This window comes from Populus euphratica, unplaced genomic scaffold (assembly GCF_000495115.2).
Source record: "Populus euphratica unplaced genomic scaffold, PopEup_1.0 scaffold314.1, whole genome shotgun sequence".
Lineage (NCBI taxonomy): Eukaryota > Viridiplantae > Streptophyta > Magnoliopsida > Malpighiales > Salicaceae > Populus > Populus euphratica.
This window is the reverse complement of record NW_011500200.1, coordinates 128089-145085: the sequence shown is the minus strand read 5'-3', so window position 1 is coordinate 145085 and position 16997 is coordinate 128089. Positions and strand designations below refer to the sequence as shown.

General features: G+C 32.9%; 2 protein-coding genes and 1 long non-coding RNA gene across 3 annotated transcripts; all 3 read right to left on the bottom strand.

Annotated features, from left to right (window-relative positions):
* LOC105111869 (regulation of nuclear pre-mRNA domain-containing protein 1B-like) lies at positions 1-4390 on the bottom strand. Its single transcript, XM_011007341.1, has 7 exons — positions 3877-4390; positions 3161-3408; positions 2884-3039; positions 2588-2747; positions 2321-2463; positions 1864-1899; positions 1-922 (listed from the first exon to the last, which is right to left on the bottom strand). The coding sequence occupies exons 1-7, from the start codon at positions 3950-3952 to the stop codon at positions 170-172; spliced, it is 1572 nt and encodes a 523-aa protein (XP_011005643.1). The 5' UTR covers positions 3953-4390; the 3' UTR covers positions 1-169.
* A 6061-nt stretch (positions 4391-10451) lies between these two features.
* LOC105111868 (uncharacterized) lies at positions 10452-11341 on the bottom strand. Its single transcript, XR_839671.1, has 2 exons — positions 11209-11341; positions 10452-11087 (listed from the first exon to the last, which is right to left on the bottom strand). It is a non-coding gene; the product is annotated as an uncharacterized LOC105111868 (long non-coding RNA).
* Positions 11342-13971: 2630 nt separating this feature from the next.
* On the bottom strand, positions 13972-16003 carry LOC105111867 (60S ribosomal protein L30-like). Its single transcript, XM_011007340.1, has 6 exons — positions 15891-16003; positions 15771-15815; positions 15537-15642; positions 15322-15423; positions 14345-14413; positions 13972-14244 (listed from the first exon to the last, which is right to left on the bottom strand). Exons 2-6 carry the CDS (start codon positions 15789-15791, stop codon positions 14204-14206), a joined length of 339 nt encoding a protein of 112 aa, XP_011005642.1. The 5' UTR covers positions 15792-15815; positions 15891-16003; the 3' UTR covers positions 13972-14203.
* Between the last annotated feature and the right edge of the window lie 994 nt (positions 16004-16997).

Here is a 16997-nt window from a genome sequence, read left to right as displayed (position 1 = left end):
TAACAGAAATCAACCAGAGCTTATGCCAAAGATTACCTTCTCATTACTGGAAGTCCTACTCATGTGAAAAGGAGGGAGGTCGCTAATTACAAGCAGCGTACCTACGTGAAGATCAATTAAACTGGCCTCTGGCTAAAATTAACAAAAACACCATTAGTATGATTTTTCACTAAGAATGAGAAGGGTGGCCATAGTACACCATTCCATGTGGTCGCAGAGGCCTGAAATTAGGACCCTGGGGTTGTTGGGTTAAAGACATTGGTTGTTGCTGGTTTATTGTGGCCTGCTGTTGTGCCAATGGTAGCGGTTGCTGCTGAGGTATTTGTGATGGTTGTTGCCCCATGGACACCATGGGACTTACCATATAAGGTGGAGGTGGGGGTGGTGGTGGGGGTGGTCCTGGAGGCAAGGGAGAAATGTTACCATAAGCATATGGGGTCATAATCCCTCCTGCTGGCTGTAAATATTGCTGAGAGGATTGGTTGGGAAGCATGTGAAACTGAGCTTGAGTACTTGGAGTCTGATTCTGCATTGAAGGTTGGGGCAGCAAAACTGACTGATACGAGTGTGTTGTTGGAGCAGCAAGTGGTTGGGCTGGCATAAAAACATTTGGATCTGAAACAGGCAACGAGCTTTCCGGTTTTGACAATGAATCGTAGGCCTTTGTTAACTGAGCATTCTTCGCTTCTTCAGCAGCAAACGAAGAGAGAACAGAGTGCATGATCATTTGAGAAGATGAGGAAGCTGCAAGCTTTTCTGCAACCTCAGCAGCAATATCAGCAGCTGTCCTCTTAGGTGTTTGCCCTGCTTTTGCATTTGAATCAACTGATACTGTTGTTGCAGTAGATGCTTTTGACACATATTCTTCACCATTAAGCCGCCTTCGCATGTTGCTCGCTTCCTCTACCTGTGCCTGAGCAACCTGAAAATAACCAAAAATTTTAATTGAATAAAACAAATGCTCCAATAATTATCAGATATAGATAGCTCTGATGGTGACAGACATGAGTCTAGATGGCCAAGGAGGCTTGGAATTAAGATTTCAGAGCAGCAATGCTCAGTAAATTAATCAGAACTTATTGAACTGATTGCATCTATAGGGCCCTCGTTACAAAGTGGCTTCAAAGCATGCTGACCTTGAAAACATCCAAAATTGTGAAAACTCATTGAATATGTCAATGTTACGAGGATGCGCGGGCCAATGTATTTCTTTGTCAGAAATACAAAAGGTGTATTAACTGAGCTTCCAAAACAAGGTGTCAAAAGAGAATGCAAAGACTGATGTTCTTTTAGAACAATACAAAATCAAAGGTTTATTGGTTAAATCAAGGGCTATAGGCAACAGTAAAAAATCTTTTTCACGTTTTATATGTTGGAATTTCAGAGTACAAAGGATATCAAGGATCTACCATTAGTAAGTCCGCTCAAACTCTTAATGACACAAGGTATGAACTTTTATCTAAACATTAAAAATCCCTTCAGATATTGTTGATAAAAGTTCACCCTAACTCAACAAGTTTATAGGCTAATATTTATAATACAGATATTAATCCCATACATCTATATTTCCAGAAATTTACAGCTGCCAACTAAACATGAAAACAGTCTCAACTGATGTTAGCAGCCAAGAATGTATAATCAGATAACTGCAAAAGCATATAGCATTCATAAAGGCTAACAATGACCTAAATTGTGTGTTATAGCATATATTTATTATCTCTATTTTATCAGCGAAGATGATCGCAATTGACTGAGCAGCATACATGCACATTCTATGCAAATGCCCAGTGTTTATCAGAACCCACCATAAAATAATTGAAAACAGAATAAATATTCAAGGTCCAGAATGAACAACATACGTACCTGCATCTGAGTTTGAACTCCCTCCAATTCAGATTCCTTGGAAAAACAACAAATAAATAAGACAGAATTCAATCAAATAGAATTCCAAAACTTGTGCATCTCATTCATTCAAAAACACACTGGAAAAATCCATCGAAGAATACAAGTGCATCTCATTCATTCAAAAACACACTGGACAAATCCATAGAAGAATACAGGATAAGACATCCTCCTCTACAGGAAAAGAAAACTAATAGAGAACAGCATTTCAATTGCAGAACATCTACTGGAGAAAATCCATTCAAAAGCCCCTGCAGATATGCTCTATAGAGAGGCCAGATAACAATTTTATCACAGATTCTCTAGAGTTCCTCTAAGCCCAAACATTCCATATGATGACAATTCATGCATAAGTTAATAATTTACATTTCAACAACTACTGTTCAACAACTACTGAAGTGATGATAAAATCAGATACCTGTTCGTGTAGAGCTTCTTTTAACAGAGACACAAGTGCTACTCTACTTGCTTCAATTGATCTAAGTTTCTCAATGCTTTGTTTCAAAAGATTCTCTTCATCCTCTAGTTCCTTGGCCAAAGTCTTTCGTTTTGGATCTTTATCTGAGCAAAAAAAGTTGAGCTTCAGAGACCACAAATTTTCAAAGTCAAAACTCAAGCTGTAAAAGCATTTACAAGAAACCACTTTAATCTGTTTCTATATTAACTTCAAGTTCATCTCTCTTACCATTACCACTACAGGCAACATCAACATCTTTCTCCATCTTCTTCACACGACGAACTGAAGATTTGCAATTACTCATCTCTGTCTCTTCATTGGGTTGCTCACTAGCCACCAAATGAAATGCCGATACTATTTTTTCAGCATCACCTCCGATGGACAATTTCTGGTTTCCAGAGCAACAACAAAACAGTGACACACATTATCAAGAAAAAAAAGAGGTCGATAATGTAGAACTAGCGCATGCATCCATAAAAACAAATGGAGGAGAAAAGGAAACAATGAAAGGTCCTTGGTCTAACCGTTCTAGTGGATCGTGAATCTCGTTTTGTAATTTTGACGGAGCGTGAACGTTTTTTGTTGAGCTCCAAGGGTGGAGGTGCATCTTCTCCAAGAATTACCTCTTTGAGGCTCCGGGCACGTGAACCAAATACTTTCCTTTCTTCCCATATATTTACCTGGTGATTATGCAAACAAAAGTTTAATTATCCTAATGCTCCAACTTTCTTGAAAGACACTACACCATTAAGCACATCAATGGCATCTTAAACTTTTGTCAAGGCTCAACTAACATCTTACCAATCTAGAGACTGCCTTCTTCCCACGGTCATCACCTTTCTCAACTACATTTTTCAGCGCAGCAGGAAGAACTTTCCAAAACTCCTTAACAAATTCGTTTCCTTTCCGCTTACTGTTCTGTAGGATGTCATTTGCAAGATACAATAGAGGAACTTTCTGGAGCATATCTGAGTTGTGGAACTGTTTATCCCATGTCTCTACAACTGATTCTGCTTTGCTTCGGTGAAAGATGCACCAATGGGACAAAGCTATACAATAAAGTTAAGGTGACATCCATTCCAAGTCAATAGATAATCAAAATTCTCTTTAAGAAACAGGTATAGTCAGAGATGGACTTGCCAGAACCATTTCTCTAACTTGATGAACATTGAAGTAGAAATGCCAAATGAAAAGGAATCAAAGTCAGACCTCAAATACATCAAGCAATGACTTTGAAATAGATCCAGAAACTCAAAACAAACATAGGATAAAACTCTTAAAATCAGAATCAGTTCTATCACAGCGGAAAGTATTGAAGGCAGGCAAAATTTTCCCCACGAGGTAACACTATTTTCAATGTAGTGTCCAATTTCTTGCTTGCAAATAATGGGATGCCCAGAAGCAGAATAAAGTAAAATTTAAATCGCAAAAAGTTACCAATTTGTTAGGCATATACAAAGAACTGAAATAAAGCTGCAAGAATTCATTAATTCAATAAACAAGAAAAAGAAGGATACTTTCAATACACTGCTGGGTGCCATTGAGCTTAGAAAGCTTATCTGCAAGTATCTCTTCACTAAATACACTATCCATATCACCCTAAACAATGACTTTCGCTAAACCCCACCACGGCACCACCAAACCCTAAAAGAAAACACTTCAATTGTTGAAACCAAGCAAGACCCTTTATAAATTCAATTGAAAACAAGAAGTTACAATCATAAAAATACAGCTACAACTATCCAAACTGACGAAAATTCCAATCTTTAAGCCCTAAATATTAGCAGGGAAGAAAAGGGTCGTTTCAATTGCCCAAAAGAATTTCCTAGAGCATACCAAATTTGAGCAAATTCAGAGAAGAAGAGAGGAATATGAATTGGACAAAGGGAGAGATGGAAACAACAGATCGAAGATAGTAAATAGAAAACCCTAAAATTCTAAAATAGAGAGAGAAGGGTGAAACGACGACATTGCAGGAAATAAAAGAAGGGGATGGTAGTTATAGATTTGTTTTTTCTGGTACTTTGTATAAAAAAACCCATACAAAATAGAAGGAAATCAAATGGCTAGTGAAAACTAGATTTAAAACCCGTGGTATGAACCGGTAGAATTTCAAGTTAAATTGTAAAGTGCAAATTTTATTGTATTATGATTTTTTTAAAATGAAAAATAAATAATATTAATATTAAATGAAATAAATTAAAATATATATATATATAATAACAAACTTGTAAATATTAATTAAAAAATATAGGAGCAATATTAATTAAATTTATTTGTGCTAGCTACGGGTATAATTTTAAATTAATTCCCAACTTAAAAAGAACATAATAATAATTATGTTGTGGATATTTTTTAATGCATTATAACTTTTTTAATTGAGCATAAAAAAATGTTGCGTCTACTTATATTATAAATGAAAAAAAATATAAAATAATAAATCCAAAATGAGTTGTTAACTTGATTAAATATTAATACACAGCTCATTTTTATAGGAGAAATATATATATATATTAAATTTATTTTTTTATTTTAAATATTTTCATTCATTAATTATCATTGCTTATATATATATATATTAAATTTATTTTTTTTATTTTAAATAATTTTATTCAAATACAGTTAATTCATTCGCTGTGTTGCTCGCGCTCGGCAGCGAGATGGCTCCCTAACCGATGATTTACTCGGAGTGAATAAGTACCGTCCCATTTGGGGGGGGTGGGTGTGGTGGTGTTGAAAGCAACAAAACTAATGGAGAGCGTGAGCTTGGAGATCAAGTTAAGAGCATCAATGTGTTGAAAGCAACAAAACTAATGGAGAGCATCAACTTGGAGATCAAGTTAAGAGCATCAATATTTGCCTAAACAACAACGGTGATAAAAACGTTAACAAAAAATGCCTTGGCAAGGCCAAAAAATACGTGGTTTGCAAGCGAAACTTGAGATGCCAAGGGGGGTCTGGCTTAGGAAAAGCTGCTTGAATTGTTGCCATAGGGGGCGGCAGTTTTGATAGGAGAGAAGCGCACAAGGAGGCCGCCAATGAGATCGACACCGTGCAGAAGAGCAACCCGAGCACCTGAAAGCTAGCTGGCATGCAACAAAACAGAATTGTTAGCAGCGGTCGTCAACGTAAGAGAACGTAAAAACAAGAGCGAAAAGCATTTTAAAACGTCAGCAAGCTGATCGCAGCAGGAAAAAAAAAATCAAGAAATGGAGCAAATGTAAATTCATGAAAAAGGGACTGAAAGCAAAAACATGGCAGCGTCAATGAAATCACAGCTGATGCTTACCGCACTATTGAAACATGAAATAAAGGATCGATAAAACCTTACCAGTCGAAGTTGCCATTTTTTATGCTATGATGGGATAAAAGTAGTAGACTTGGCGTGTTTTTCAAAAGGCCATTCTTATTTCCTGGCCATTTTATGGACATTTAAGAATCTTCCTTTCATTCAAGTAAGCTTTCCAATAAACACTCTAAAATAGACTTCGTTGGGAACAATTTCTCAAACATTAGTGTTTATCTATCATATGCAAGTACTGTTTAAAAAAAATCCATTCACCGCGAAATGATATGTGCAATTCTCATGCTAAAACAAAGACAAAACAACTTCTCTTCAAGGATATCTTGGATTACAGATCAGAGGACGATTTCTTACCTTCGATGAAGCCAGGATGCTCCCACATTTAATTTGATGGTAATCTCTTTCACATGACATCCACAGTCCAAGAGGGACAGCTTAAGAGTTCCTCCCTGTTCTTTGAAAGCTACAGTAAGCCCCACTTCCATCCAGTTTCATTTTGTTGAAAGACAGTATAAAGGTTATTATTCCATGATGTTAAATACGACAACATAAGTTTCAAAAAACTTATACAGCTTTGGACATTGCCATTAAATTAATCATCACGAAAACTGAAAACAGAAGCATCCAAGGTTGCTCTATCATTCTAGATTTGCTGGCATTGAAAATATCCCAACATTCGAGGGAAAAAAACAAGAAAAACTTCTCCAAACAAGTTTCTGAGTGCTATGCATCATCATGATATTCACACAATATCAGGAATGCCATATGTATTCTCAATCACTACTTCCAATTGTCTGTAGCTTCTTCTTTTATCCATCCAACTATGATGCTTGATCTCATATGAAAGATGACATTCTCTCATCTTGCTGAAGGCACACCAGAGAGACAGCAAGTGCTCAAGAAGAAGAGAAAGCAATTGGTTATATAGGTGGTCGGTTTATTTTCATAGTATGTTGAGTAGGATACAAGACAAGAGCAGTACTATTTGGAATACAAGGCCATGGAGAAAAGGGATAGAAATGTAGAGACCCCTGCTGATTTATTAAGAACGAAGTTGCTAGAGATTATAGCAACTATACGGCAAAGTTACATTTCAAAATGGAAAAACTACAAAGCCATTTTGACAACACCAAGAATGCTTCCCAGGTCTTCGGTATACATGTTAGAGATTCTGAAATCGCGTTTACTATGTATAAGTTGAAACAGACATTTAAATTCATTTAAGCATAACCTTTACTCGGGTATACTTTTTAATTAAAAAATTAATTAAATTGAGAAAACTATAAAAAAAAATAACTGAAAAAACTAAATTATAAAAAAAAATCGATTAAAATTTTAAAAAACCCAACCAGTATGGTTTAGTTTTATAAACATGAAACAAAAAAAAAATCAAACTGGAAAAAAACAAAAAAATCTGGAAAAAAAAACCTAGCTAAATTAGAAAAAACCAAGCCAAATTTGTTTTTGTTCTTAAATAACCAAATCAAAACTGGTCGATTTGAACCGGTTTTATTTTAATTTTTTTAAAACTAATTTGATTATTTTTTTTTTATAAAAACTAAACCAAATTAAAATTAATCATCTGTCTTTTAGTTCATTAAAACTTTACATTTTGTGTTTTTCTTTCTTTTTTACAAATAATGGATGCAATATTTCGTCAAACTTATAAACTTGTAACATCTCAAATGGAATTTAGACTAAAAATCTGAAATCGCCTGAGATTTTTAATAAAATAAAATTTATTTTAGTTTTATTTTTTAGAATAATACAAGATATATTAATTATTCGAGCTGAAACAAAATGAAATTAATAACTTTTAACTCCTCCTAAATGTTCATCCTACTTTTACATTTGAATGTTGTTGTGGTAGATCTTTTAGATATATATTTTTCAATGGTGTTTGGTATTGTAATAATATTTATTTTTTGAAAGTATTTTTTTAAATATATTAAAATAATTTTTTTAATATATTTTTATATAAAAGGATTCAAAAACATAAAAAATAATCTAAAATAAAAAAATATTTTTTTTTAAAGGACGGTAACAATACCAAACAGGTCTTCATCGTTAAACCGGCTTTACATGTGCCGGCTTCCTCTACTTGTGCATGAGCGACCAGATATTGACCAAAAAAATCAATTGAATAAAACAAATGTTTCAAAATCATCATAACATGAAGGTATGTAGCCCTGATGGGGACAAACGCGAGTCTAGACGGCAAAACAGGCCTGGGATTAGGGTTTCTGAGTAGCGTTTCAAAATCATCATAACATGAAGGTATGAGAATGCTTGGCAAATTAATCAGAGCTTATTGAACTAATTACATCTGAACAGCCCCCATTACAAAGTGGCTTAAGAGCATACTGGCCTTGTAAGCATTCAAAATTGTGAAAACCATTGAATTTCAGTGCTATGAGAATGTGCAGGCCTCTGTTTTTCCTTGTCAGCAATGCCAAAGGGATATTAGCTGAGCTTCCAAAATAAGGTGTCAAAAGAGAACGCGAATACTGATGTTGTTTGAGAACAACAAAAAGCCAAAGGTTTATTGTTTGAATCAAGGGCCATAGGCAACAGGCAAAAAGTCTTTTTAACATTTCTTGTTCTGACATGTTATCGAATGCATCCCAAATTAATCAGAGTACAATGGATCCAGAATTATTAGATCCACTCGGACTCCAGAATACTTATTGTCTAAAGATATGAGCTTTTAACTAAGAGTTATAGACGCCCTTAGTTGTTGTTGATGAAAGTTCAGCCTAATTCAACAAGCTCATAGGCTAGTGTTTATGATATAGATTGATTAGTCTCATGCATCTTTATTTCCAGAAAATTATAAGACTGCCAAGGAACCATGAAAACATTTTCAACGGTGATGAATTCCTCAAATATCCAAGTAGTTTAGAAATAAAATTCTCAAGTTCTATAATTAGCTAATCAATTGGTGCAATCTCATTTATTCTCTCTAATCAAGGTGTTTTTCAGCATATGTTTTGTGCTTAGTAAGCCAAGACGGCTTGTAATCAATACATATAAAAAATTATTTTTTTTTAGAGATGAGGGGTTCTTTTATAATTAAATAAATATTTTTTTAGAGAAAGAAAATATAATGATATTCTAAATAAAATACTCTAAAAATATATATGCAATAAAAAATAAAGATTATGAACATTTAAAAATATATATGCAATAGAAAATAAAGATTATGAACATTTGTTTTGAGGGACTGATGGTGTATTTATAACCCATGTGTCTTGTTATTTTATGAAAAGAAGGGTCTGATATATAATTTTACCCTAATAGCATTTAATGGGGAATAAATATCCCTTAAATCTATATTAATGCTTTGATGGGAGTATGGCGGATCCTTAGAAGATTTTATTACATCTAAAAAGTGTAACCTTACTCTAATAGCATTTAATTGAAGATAAATATCATTTACATCTGTATTAATATTTAATGAGAATATGGTAGGCTATTTGGAGAACTTTTAACACTTAAAAAGTATAGAGAAACTAGAGTTTAAGATATCAAACGTGATTAAACTCATAAAGACTGAGTTATTCCCCGAGATTAGATTCAAGGAAGGTTGGTCATTTACTTTGGGTGCAACAAAGAGAGGATGGTCATTTCATTGGACTTAGCTAACTATCAAATTCAAATGCCTTGGATATAGCATATTTGCTAGATCCATGTTGTCTTGAACTTGATAATTACCACAATCAAGTGACTTGGGTATGATATATTTGTCAGACTCATATTACCTTATTTTCTTGGACGTGCCAAAAGAGAATAGTTATTCTCTTAGACGTGTCTAATAGAGAATAGTAGTTGCCTTAGACTTGGCTAACTATTAAGTTTAAGTACTTTGAATCTATCATATTTGCCAAATTTATATTATCTTGTACTTAACTGACTGTCAAGTCCAAGTATTTGGGTCTGACATGTTTGTCAAATACATATTAGCTCATTCCCTTAAGCGTACCAAGAAATAATGGTCGTTACCTTGGACATAGCTAATTACCAAGTCGAAGTAACTTGGGTCGACCATTTCTGCCAAACATGCATTACCTTAGACTTTACTTTAGGTATGACATGTTTGTCATATCCATGTTATCTTGAAGTTGGCTAACTAGCAAGTTCAAGTGCAATGGTTTTGGCTGACTGTCAAGTCCAAATATCTTGGGTTGGTATGTTACTTAGCTGACTGTCAAGTCACTGTCAAGTCCAAATATCTTGGGTTGGTACGTTTATTAATCCTATATTGTTTTAGACTTAGCTGGCTGTCAAGTTCAAATGTTATAAGTCTGACATGTTCGTCAACCCCACATAAACTCATTTTTTTTAATATGTTAAGAAAATATAATCATTCTCTTAGAAGTTATAAGGAAAGATGCGCATTTTCATAAGCATGCCAAGAGATTAGCAATAGCATGTCCGAGGTTTGGTATCCTATCAGCCCTACTTAGAGCATGTTTATTCTCTTGAACATGTTTAAAAGGAGGCCGTCATAAGAGTTTTTTAGATCCTTTAAAAATAAGTTTATCAAAGAGATGTTCGCAGCCAAGCGTGTATAATCAGATCACTGCAAAGGCATATAGCATTCAAAATGGCTAACAATTGAGTAGGTTATGTATTGTTGCATGAATGTATTATCTCTATCCTATAAGCAAAAGATGATCGTGATTGACTGAGCAGCATACCTATAAATTCTACGTCTATGTCCCATGTTTATCAGAACTCAGCTTAAAATACATGAAAACATAATAAATATTCAAGGCCCAGAATGAAAAAAAAATAAAACAACATGCATCTGAGTTCAAACACCCTCGTAAAGAAGTCAAGATTTAAGCGAGTAGAATTGCATAAACATACGTTTTCGTTCACTCACAAACACACTGGAAAAATCCATAGAAGAATACTAAAAGAGCATTTCAATCACGTTGAACATCTGCCGGAGAAACTCCATTAGAAGCTCCTGCAACTTTGCTCTATAAAATGGCCAAATAATAATTTTATCACAGATTCTCTAGAGTTCCTCTCTGCCTAAACATTCATATGATGGCAAATTATGCATAAGTTGATAATTCACATTTAAACAGCTACTTAATGTGATGATACAATCAGATACCTATTCGTGTAGATCTTCTTTAAACAGAGACACAAGCATCACTATAGTTCAAGTGATCTAAGTTTCCCAATGCTTTGTTTCGAAAGATTCTCTTCGTCCTCCAGTTCCTTCCCTTCATCCTCTTATTCCTTAGTCTTACCGCTCCAGTGGATCGTGAATCTCGTTTTGTAATTTTAATGAAGTGTGAACATTCTTTGCTGAACTCTTAGGGTAGAGGAGCATCTTCTCCAAGAATTACATCTTTGAGGCTCCGGGAACGTGATTCAAATACTTTCCTTTCTTCTTGTATAATTTACCTGGTGATTGTGCAACACAAGTTTAATAATCCTCATCATCGCTCAAACTTTCTTAAAAGAAACTACATTAAGCACATCAATGGCATCTTATACCTCTGTCAATGCTTAACTGACATCTTACCAATCTAGAGACTGCAATCTTGCTAACAGTCATCACCTTTCTCAACTACAGTTTTTAGCACTGCAGGAAGAACTTTCCCAAACTCAGTAATCAAATAAAAGGATAGGAAAGAAAATGATTAAAAAAAAGTAATTAAAAGAATGAAATGTATGTTTGGGAGGATGTTAGAAGTTGTGTTTCAAAATATTATTTTACTTAAAAATATATTAAAATAATTTTTTTATTTTTAACATCAAAATAATTCCAAAATACTAAAAAAAAAAATTAAATTTTAGACAAACAACATTTTGACCACAATACCAAATAAGTCTGAAGATTAAATTTAATATTAATACAAATTGAAAAACAAATAATTTTTGAAAGGGCTAACAAGAATTTATAAGCTAAGAGAAAGCAGAATTAAAAAAATTCATCAACTACATCTCCATCATAAATAGCACCCCACCACCATGAAAAGAACATGCTCCACTTTCAATGTATTGTGGATGGCAGTATTTGATTATGGGTATGCATCAACCAAAAAGCATGGGATCTTTTAGTTGGTAGCATATGCTACGCATGCTTATTTTTAGATTTGTTTGAATACCAAATCACTCTTTATTCAAAATACATAATTACAAAAAACTGTTGGGTGTGGACACAACATGGTTGGTGGCAGCCATGTTAGACATGGCTAAAGTCAATGGTGGTTGCATGGTGGGTGCCTAACCAAAGAAATTGTTGCCCACCATTGTTGACTAAAGAAGAAACTTGTCTCCCACATCAGCTATAAATAGAGAGTGCCATTGATAGCTGATTACCACCACGAGATAGAGAGAAATACAGAGAGAGAGCTAAGGGTGAGAGTTGAGTTGAGTTGAGAAGTTTTCTCCTCCTCCTTGTTTTATTGTTTGTATTACTTTTGAGCTTCACCAAAAAGCATGGGTATCTCTTAGTTGGTAGCATATGCTACGCATGCTTATTTTTAGATTTGTTTGAATACCAAATCACTCTTTATTCAAAATACATAATTACAAAAAACCACATGAAAAAGACCTACGTGCCCCTAACCGTAAGTTTTAGTTATATTTTTATAGGTAATGTGGTTATTTTACTATGTATTCAAATCACAAAAAGTCCTTAATCCTAGGTTTAATTATTTTACTCTTACTTTTAAGAATATGTATGTTATTGCAGTGTTTATTTAAAATGTAGAAAAACTAATTTACCACTAATAATATGATCACTAATAAACTAATAATATGATAATAACAAATAAATCTGGTAAGTTGATACCAATTGGTTTAGATTCCTTCTATAATGGGTTTTCAATTTATCATATCCATTTTATTATTATAAAATAATTGAATTTCTATTTATTTTTTTAATATTTTTTCCATTTAAATTAACAAAATTGATTGTACATAAAAATCAATGTTAGGAAAAAAAAAATTTACAAACTTGATAAAAGATGAAGAGGTTGTTTGATGTTGTAATCGTGTTAGTTTTCAAATACTTTTTATTTAAAAATAAATTAAAATAATATTTTTTATTTTAAAATTTTTATTTTTGATATTAGTTAATCAAAAATAACATGAAAAGATAAAAAAAAATTAATTTAAAAATTTTTATTTTTGATATTAGTTAATCAAAATAATATGAAAAGATAAAAAAGGGCTCAAAGTCCCCAAAGAAAAAAAAGAGGTCATGGAAGAAAAGGGTAAAGAGAGGGAGAAATGTTTTTATTTTATTTTGTGACCAATATTCCATAAAGATGAATAAAACACTAACATACGATAGATAATAAACTATTAGGACATGTTCAAAACTCACTTCAACCAGACCATTTGCATAAAAAATAAAAACACAACTGTTAGTGTAACGGTACATTTGACTCCTCTATCTTCCAAGGCCAACAACTAGTTAGAGTGTAACGGTAAATGAGCTTCTAGAATCATGCAATTGATGACATATTTCAAGGACAACCATAATAAACTTAAAAAACCCTAATCTTTGTCGGAGAAGTCGGAGGTAAAAATGGAGTAAAATGCAGGGTAATTTTAGCACGACATTACATTCACGTACATCACTATGGGATAAGATATAACAATCATGAATATAATAATAAACAATTAGTGTTTGTTATATCCCATTATCGCCTACTTTTCAGCTAATAATTTGTTTGAAAATATATAATTATTTTTTAAAAATACATCTAAATAATTTTATTTTTTTTTTTTAAATCAATTTAACAATCCAAAACATATAAAAAAGTTATTTTTTTACAAAAAATAACCACGTTTCCAAACATTGTCTGAAATGTGATTTCTCTAAAATTAACACATTCATCCAAAAACAGAAATGAGGCAACATGCATCACAGATAGAACCGCCAAATATCATAATAACGGATGGATCGCCAACTATCATAATAATGGATGGGATGATCGTCGACAAATGATTATGCGCCGGAAAATAATTCTTACTCGTACAAACCCATCTCTTGAGGTACAATCCTTGAGCCTTGATAATGCTGGCCGAACTTTCCCATGTACCAGATTGCTTTAACCGGAAAGCCAGCACATAAAAACTGCGGCCGTTGGGTCGGCCATTGCTATTTCACCATGCACATGTCTAACCAAAAGCTACAGAAGGAAAGCGATGCTAAATTGAAATTGAACCCACAGAGCTGTTAATAGAATGGAAATAAGAATCAACAAAGTTTTCCGTTTTTTAACTGTTACACTAAAATCGTGTATGATTAGAGGTATCTCTAGATGGGTAGTTTCAGAAAACTAATACTTCATAATAAAAAGCTTGCTGAATCAATAACTGAATCAAAACTTGCCACTTCAGGAAACAGCAGTTCACAACAGATGGGAATAAAATCCAAAACTGAAGGATGGGATGAAAGATGAGTGTTATAGACTCCAAAATATTCTAAAAAAGATGGCGAAAATCTAAAGAAATAAAACATATTTCTGCTGTAAAATAACAGAACCAGAAGAAAAGTCTGCTCAATGATCACCAGGGACTGTCTTGATAATATCAGAATCACCTATTCCACAAAGAAAAGAGCGACGTTCAGGCAACTGTCGATGGCATCTACCAATAGAAAATATCAAGCTCAAAACATAATAATTTCTTTAATGTATTACCTGCATCAATAATGCTCAGGCAAGATACACGGAAATACTTGCCACAAGCAGTTCCCAAGTCGACATTATCTGTAAAAAGAAAAAAGTACAAGAATAAAGCCAGGTAAAGACAGTTCAGTTTCAAAATCATTAGTTTGGGAGTCATGCAAGAACCATGTAGGAAAACTCCAGTATTCTTGGTGCACGCACAGTTCAGTACAAAACCCTCTTAAATGAAGCCATACTGACAAATTGACAATCCCATTATGATTTGAGTGTTTTAAAAAAATGGAAACAACATATGAAAATAGTATAAACTCTAATTTGTTAAAATATGAAAATGGAAATGATAATGATAATAGTATAAACTCTAATTTGTTACATATCAATTTGACCATGGACTTAACTTTAAATGGATCCTGCACCAAGTGTTGGTTACTCCTAGAGTTCTTCCCAAAAATATGCAAAACCTAGGTAACTATATGCAAGAACTAGCTACTGCATGGCTGCGCAACAAGACCAAAAAATTAAAGGCAAACAGTCCATAACAAGATCTACAGATGATTAAATTGGTCAACATGTCATCTCAAAGCTATCTGTGCAAGTTTACTAACATAGATTGTCTAGGCCTGTAACTTCAGATTGTAGTAAGTTTAAGACAATATGTTCCATGTATCCAATAAGAACTTCTTAGAACTCTTAAGTGTCTAACAATGAGACTACAATCTTCTTAGAATTCTTAAGTGTCTAACAATGAGACTACAATGGCTGCACTAGCTGAAAGTGTGGTAACAATCGAGTCAATCAAATTCAAAGTTTTAAACATGGTCACGGTTGCAAAACCTTTTTTAAGGGAAAAAAATTGCGGGAATACACAGACACAAAGGGCATACATGGCTACCAGTACTAGACCAAAACCCTTTTCTATCAAAACCTGACCGATACTAGAGGAGATGCTGAATCTAAAACACATAAAACTCATAGAAGGAAACACTTACTTCCATTATAATGATGAACCCCAACCTTTGCAAGCATAGCATAATACTCAATCTCAGATTTCCTCAAAGGTGGGCAATTGTTTGATAATAAAATCAATTTTCCTGCATCATGAACAATTGCCAAATAACCTCAAATTAAACATAAAAGACATCAAAAATCAAAATTAAGATCTTAAACATAGAAATTAAAACTTGTAATAAGAAAAAAAAAACACCTTTAGAGTTCCTCAGAGTTTTAAGCACAGTTTTGTAACCAAGAGTGTACTTTCCACTCTTCATCACCAAAGCCAATCTGTTGTTGATGCTCTCATGGGTCTTCTTCTATAATATTCATACAAACAAAACAAAACGCAGAAAACAGATAAAAAAATTAATACATTATTCGAGATTTTCAATGAAACAAGTAAATAAAAGGAATTAAAAACAAAAAAAAAGAGTAAGGGATTTACAGTTTTCTTTGCCGTCACCATTTCGATGTTGTTTGGCTAGTTTTCCTGGAATAGAAAATTAGGTTAAAATGGTCGAATTTCTGTTATTGAAATGCTAAGAAAGTGTAATAATGGGCTTACAGTGGTTAGGGTTTATTGCGATTGAGAATCTGAAGCAGAAAGACAGAAACACTAGAAGCTTGGCGGCAGTTATAGAGAGCAGGAAGTAGGGTTTGTGTGTTTTTTAGGTTATAAACGGCTTGGTTGCCCGTGTGCAGGTCACGTGTGTTGATTATTGCTTCAATCTGTTTAGTCCTCAAAGAGAAACTTAGTTCAATTATATCCCTATAGCTTGACCAATTGTGGGAAGTTATGTTTAAGAAAAACAATAGGCTATAGCAAAAACTGGGTCCCAATCATCATGATGTATAACATCAATATTACTCAAATGAAAAATATGTTTGTAAGGTGAAACTAAGATGTTATTAACATGATTCTTTAATTTATTTATTTTTAGATTAATCACTATATCAAGATTTTCAATTAATTATTTGTTATTAATTTCAACAATAAAAATAAATTACTCCGTTTTTTTCCGGTGTTCAATGGGTATCATTATCTAATATTATTTATTAATAAATAAAAAATAAAATAATATATATGTATATATTATTTATTATTTATCAAATCTAAGAAATTTTTACGCATAAGACTGTGTTGGTATTCATAGTTCGGGTAATAAAATTATGAACACAGAGCATGAGGAGAAGACATGGAAGGATGAGTTGAACATCTTCTAATTTTTTTGTATAAATTCATTATTTATTGGATTTGGTTTGTATACACCTTGAAGAGATTAGTACGAGTATAATGGTCTGTATGTGCAGTGCCAGCTTTATTTGTATTCTGTGAATGATCCATGATATTGTGGTTCTAAGAAACACAAAAATTGAAGTGAAAAATCTTGTGCATTACAGAATTATCCGTTTACCATGAATCGCACTAGGATTTTTTAAAGTATATGTTTATTTGTAAATATAATAGTGATTGTTTTTTAAAATATATTTTTTATAAAATATATTAAAATAATATTTTTTTAATTTTAAAAAATTATTTTTTGCATTGGTATATTAAAATGATATAAAAATATTAAAAAATATTAATTTGATACAAAAAAAATTAAAATTTTTAAAAACACTTCTAAAACATAATACCAAACATGACCTAAAGTTGTGTTTGGCATGGCAA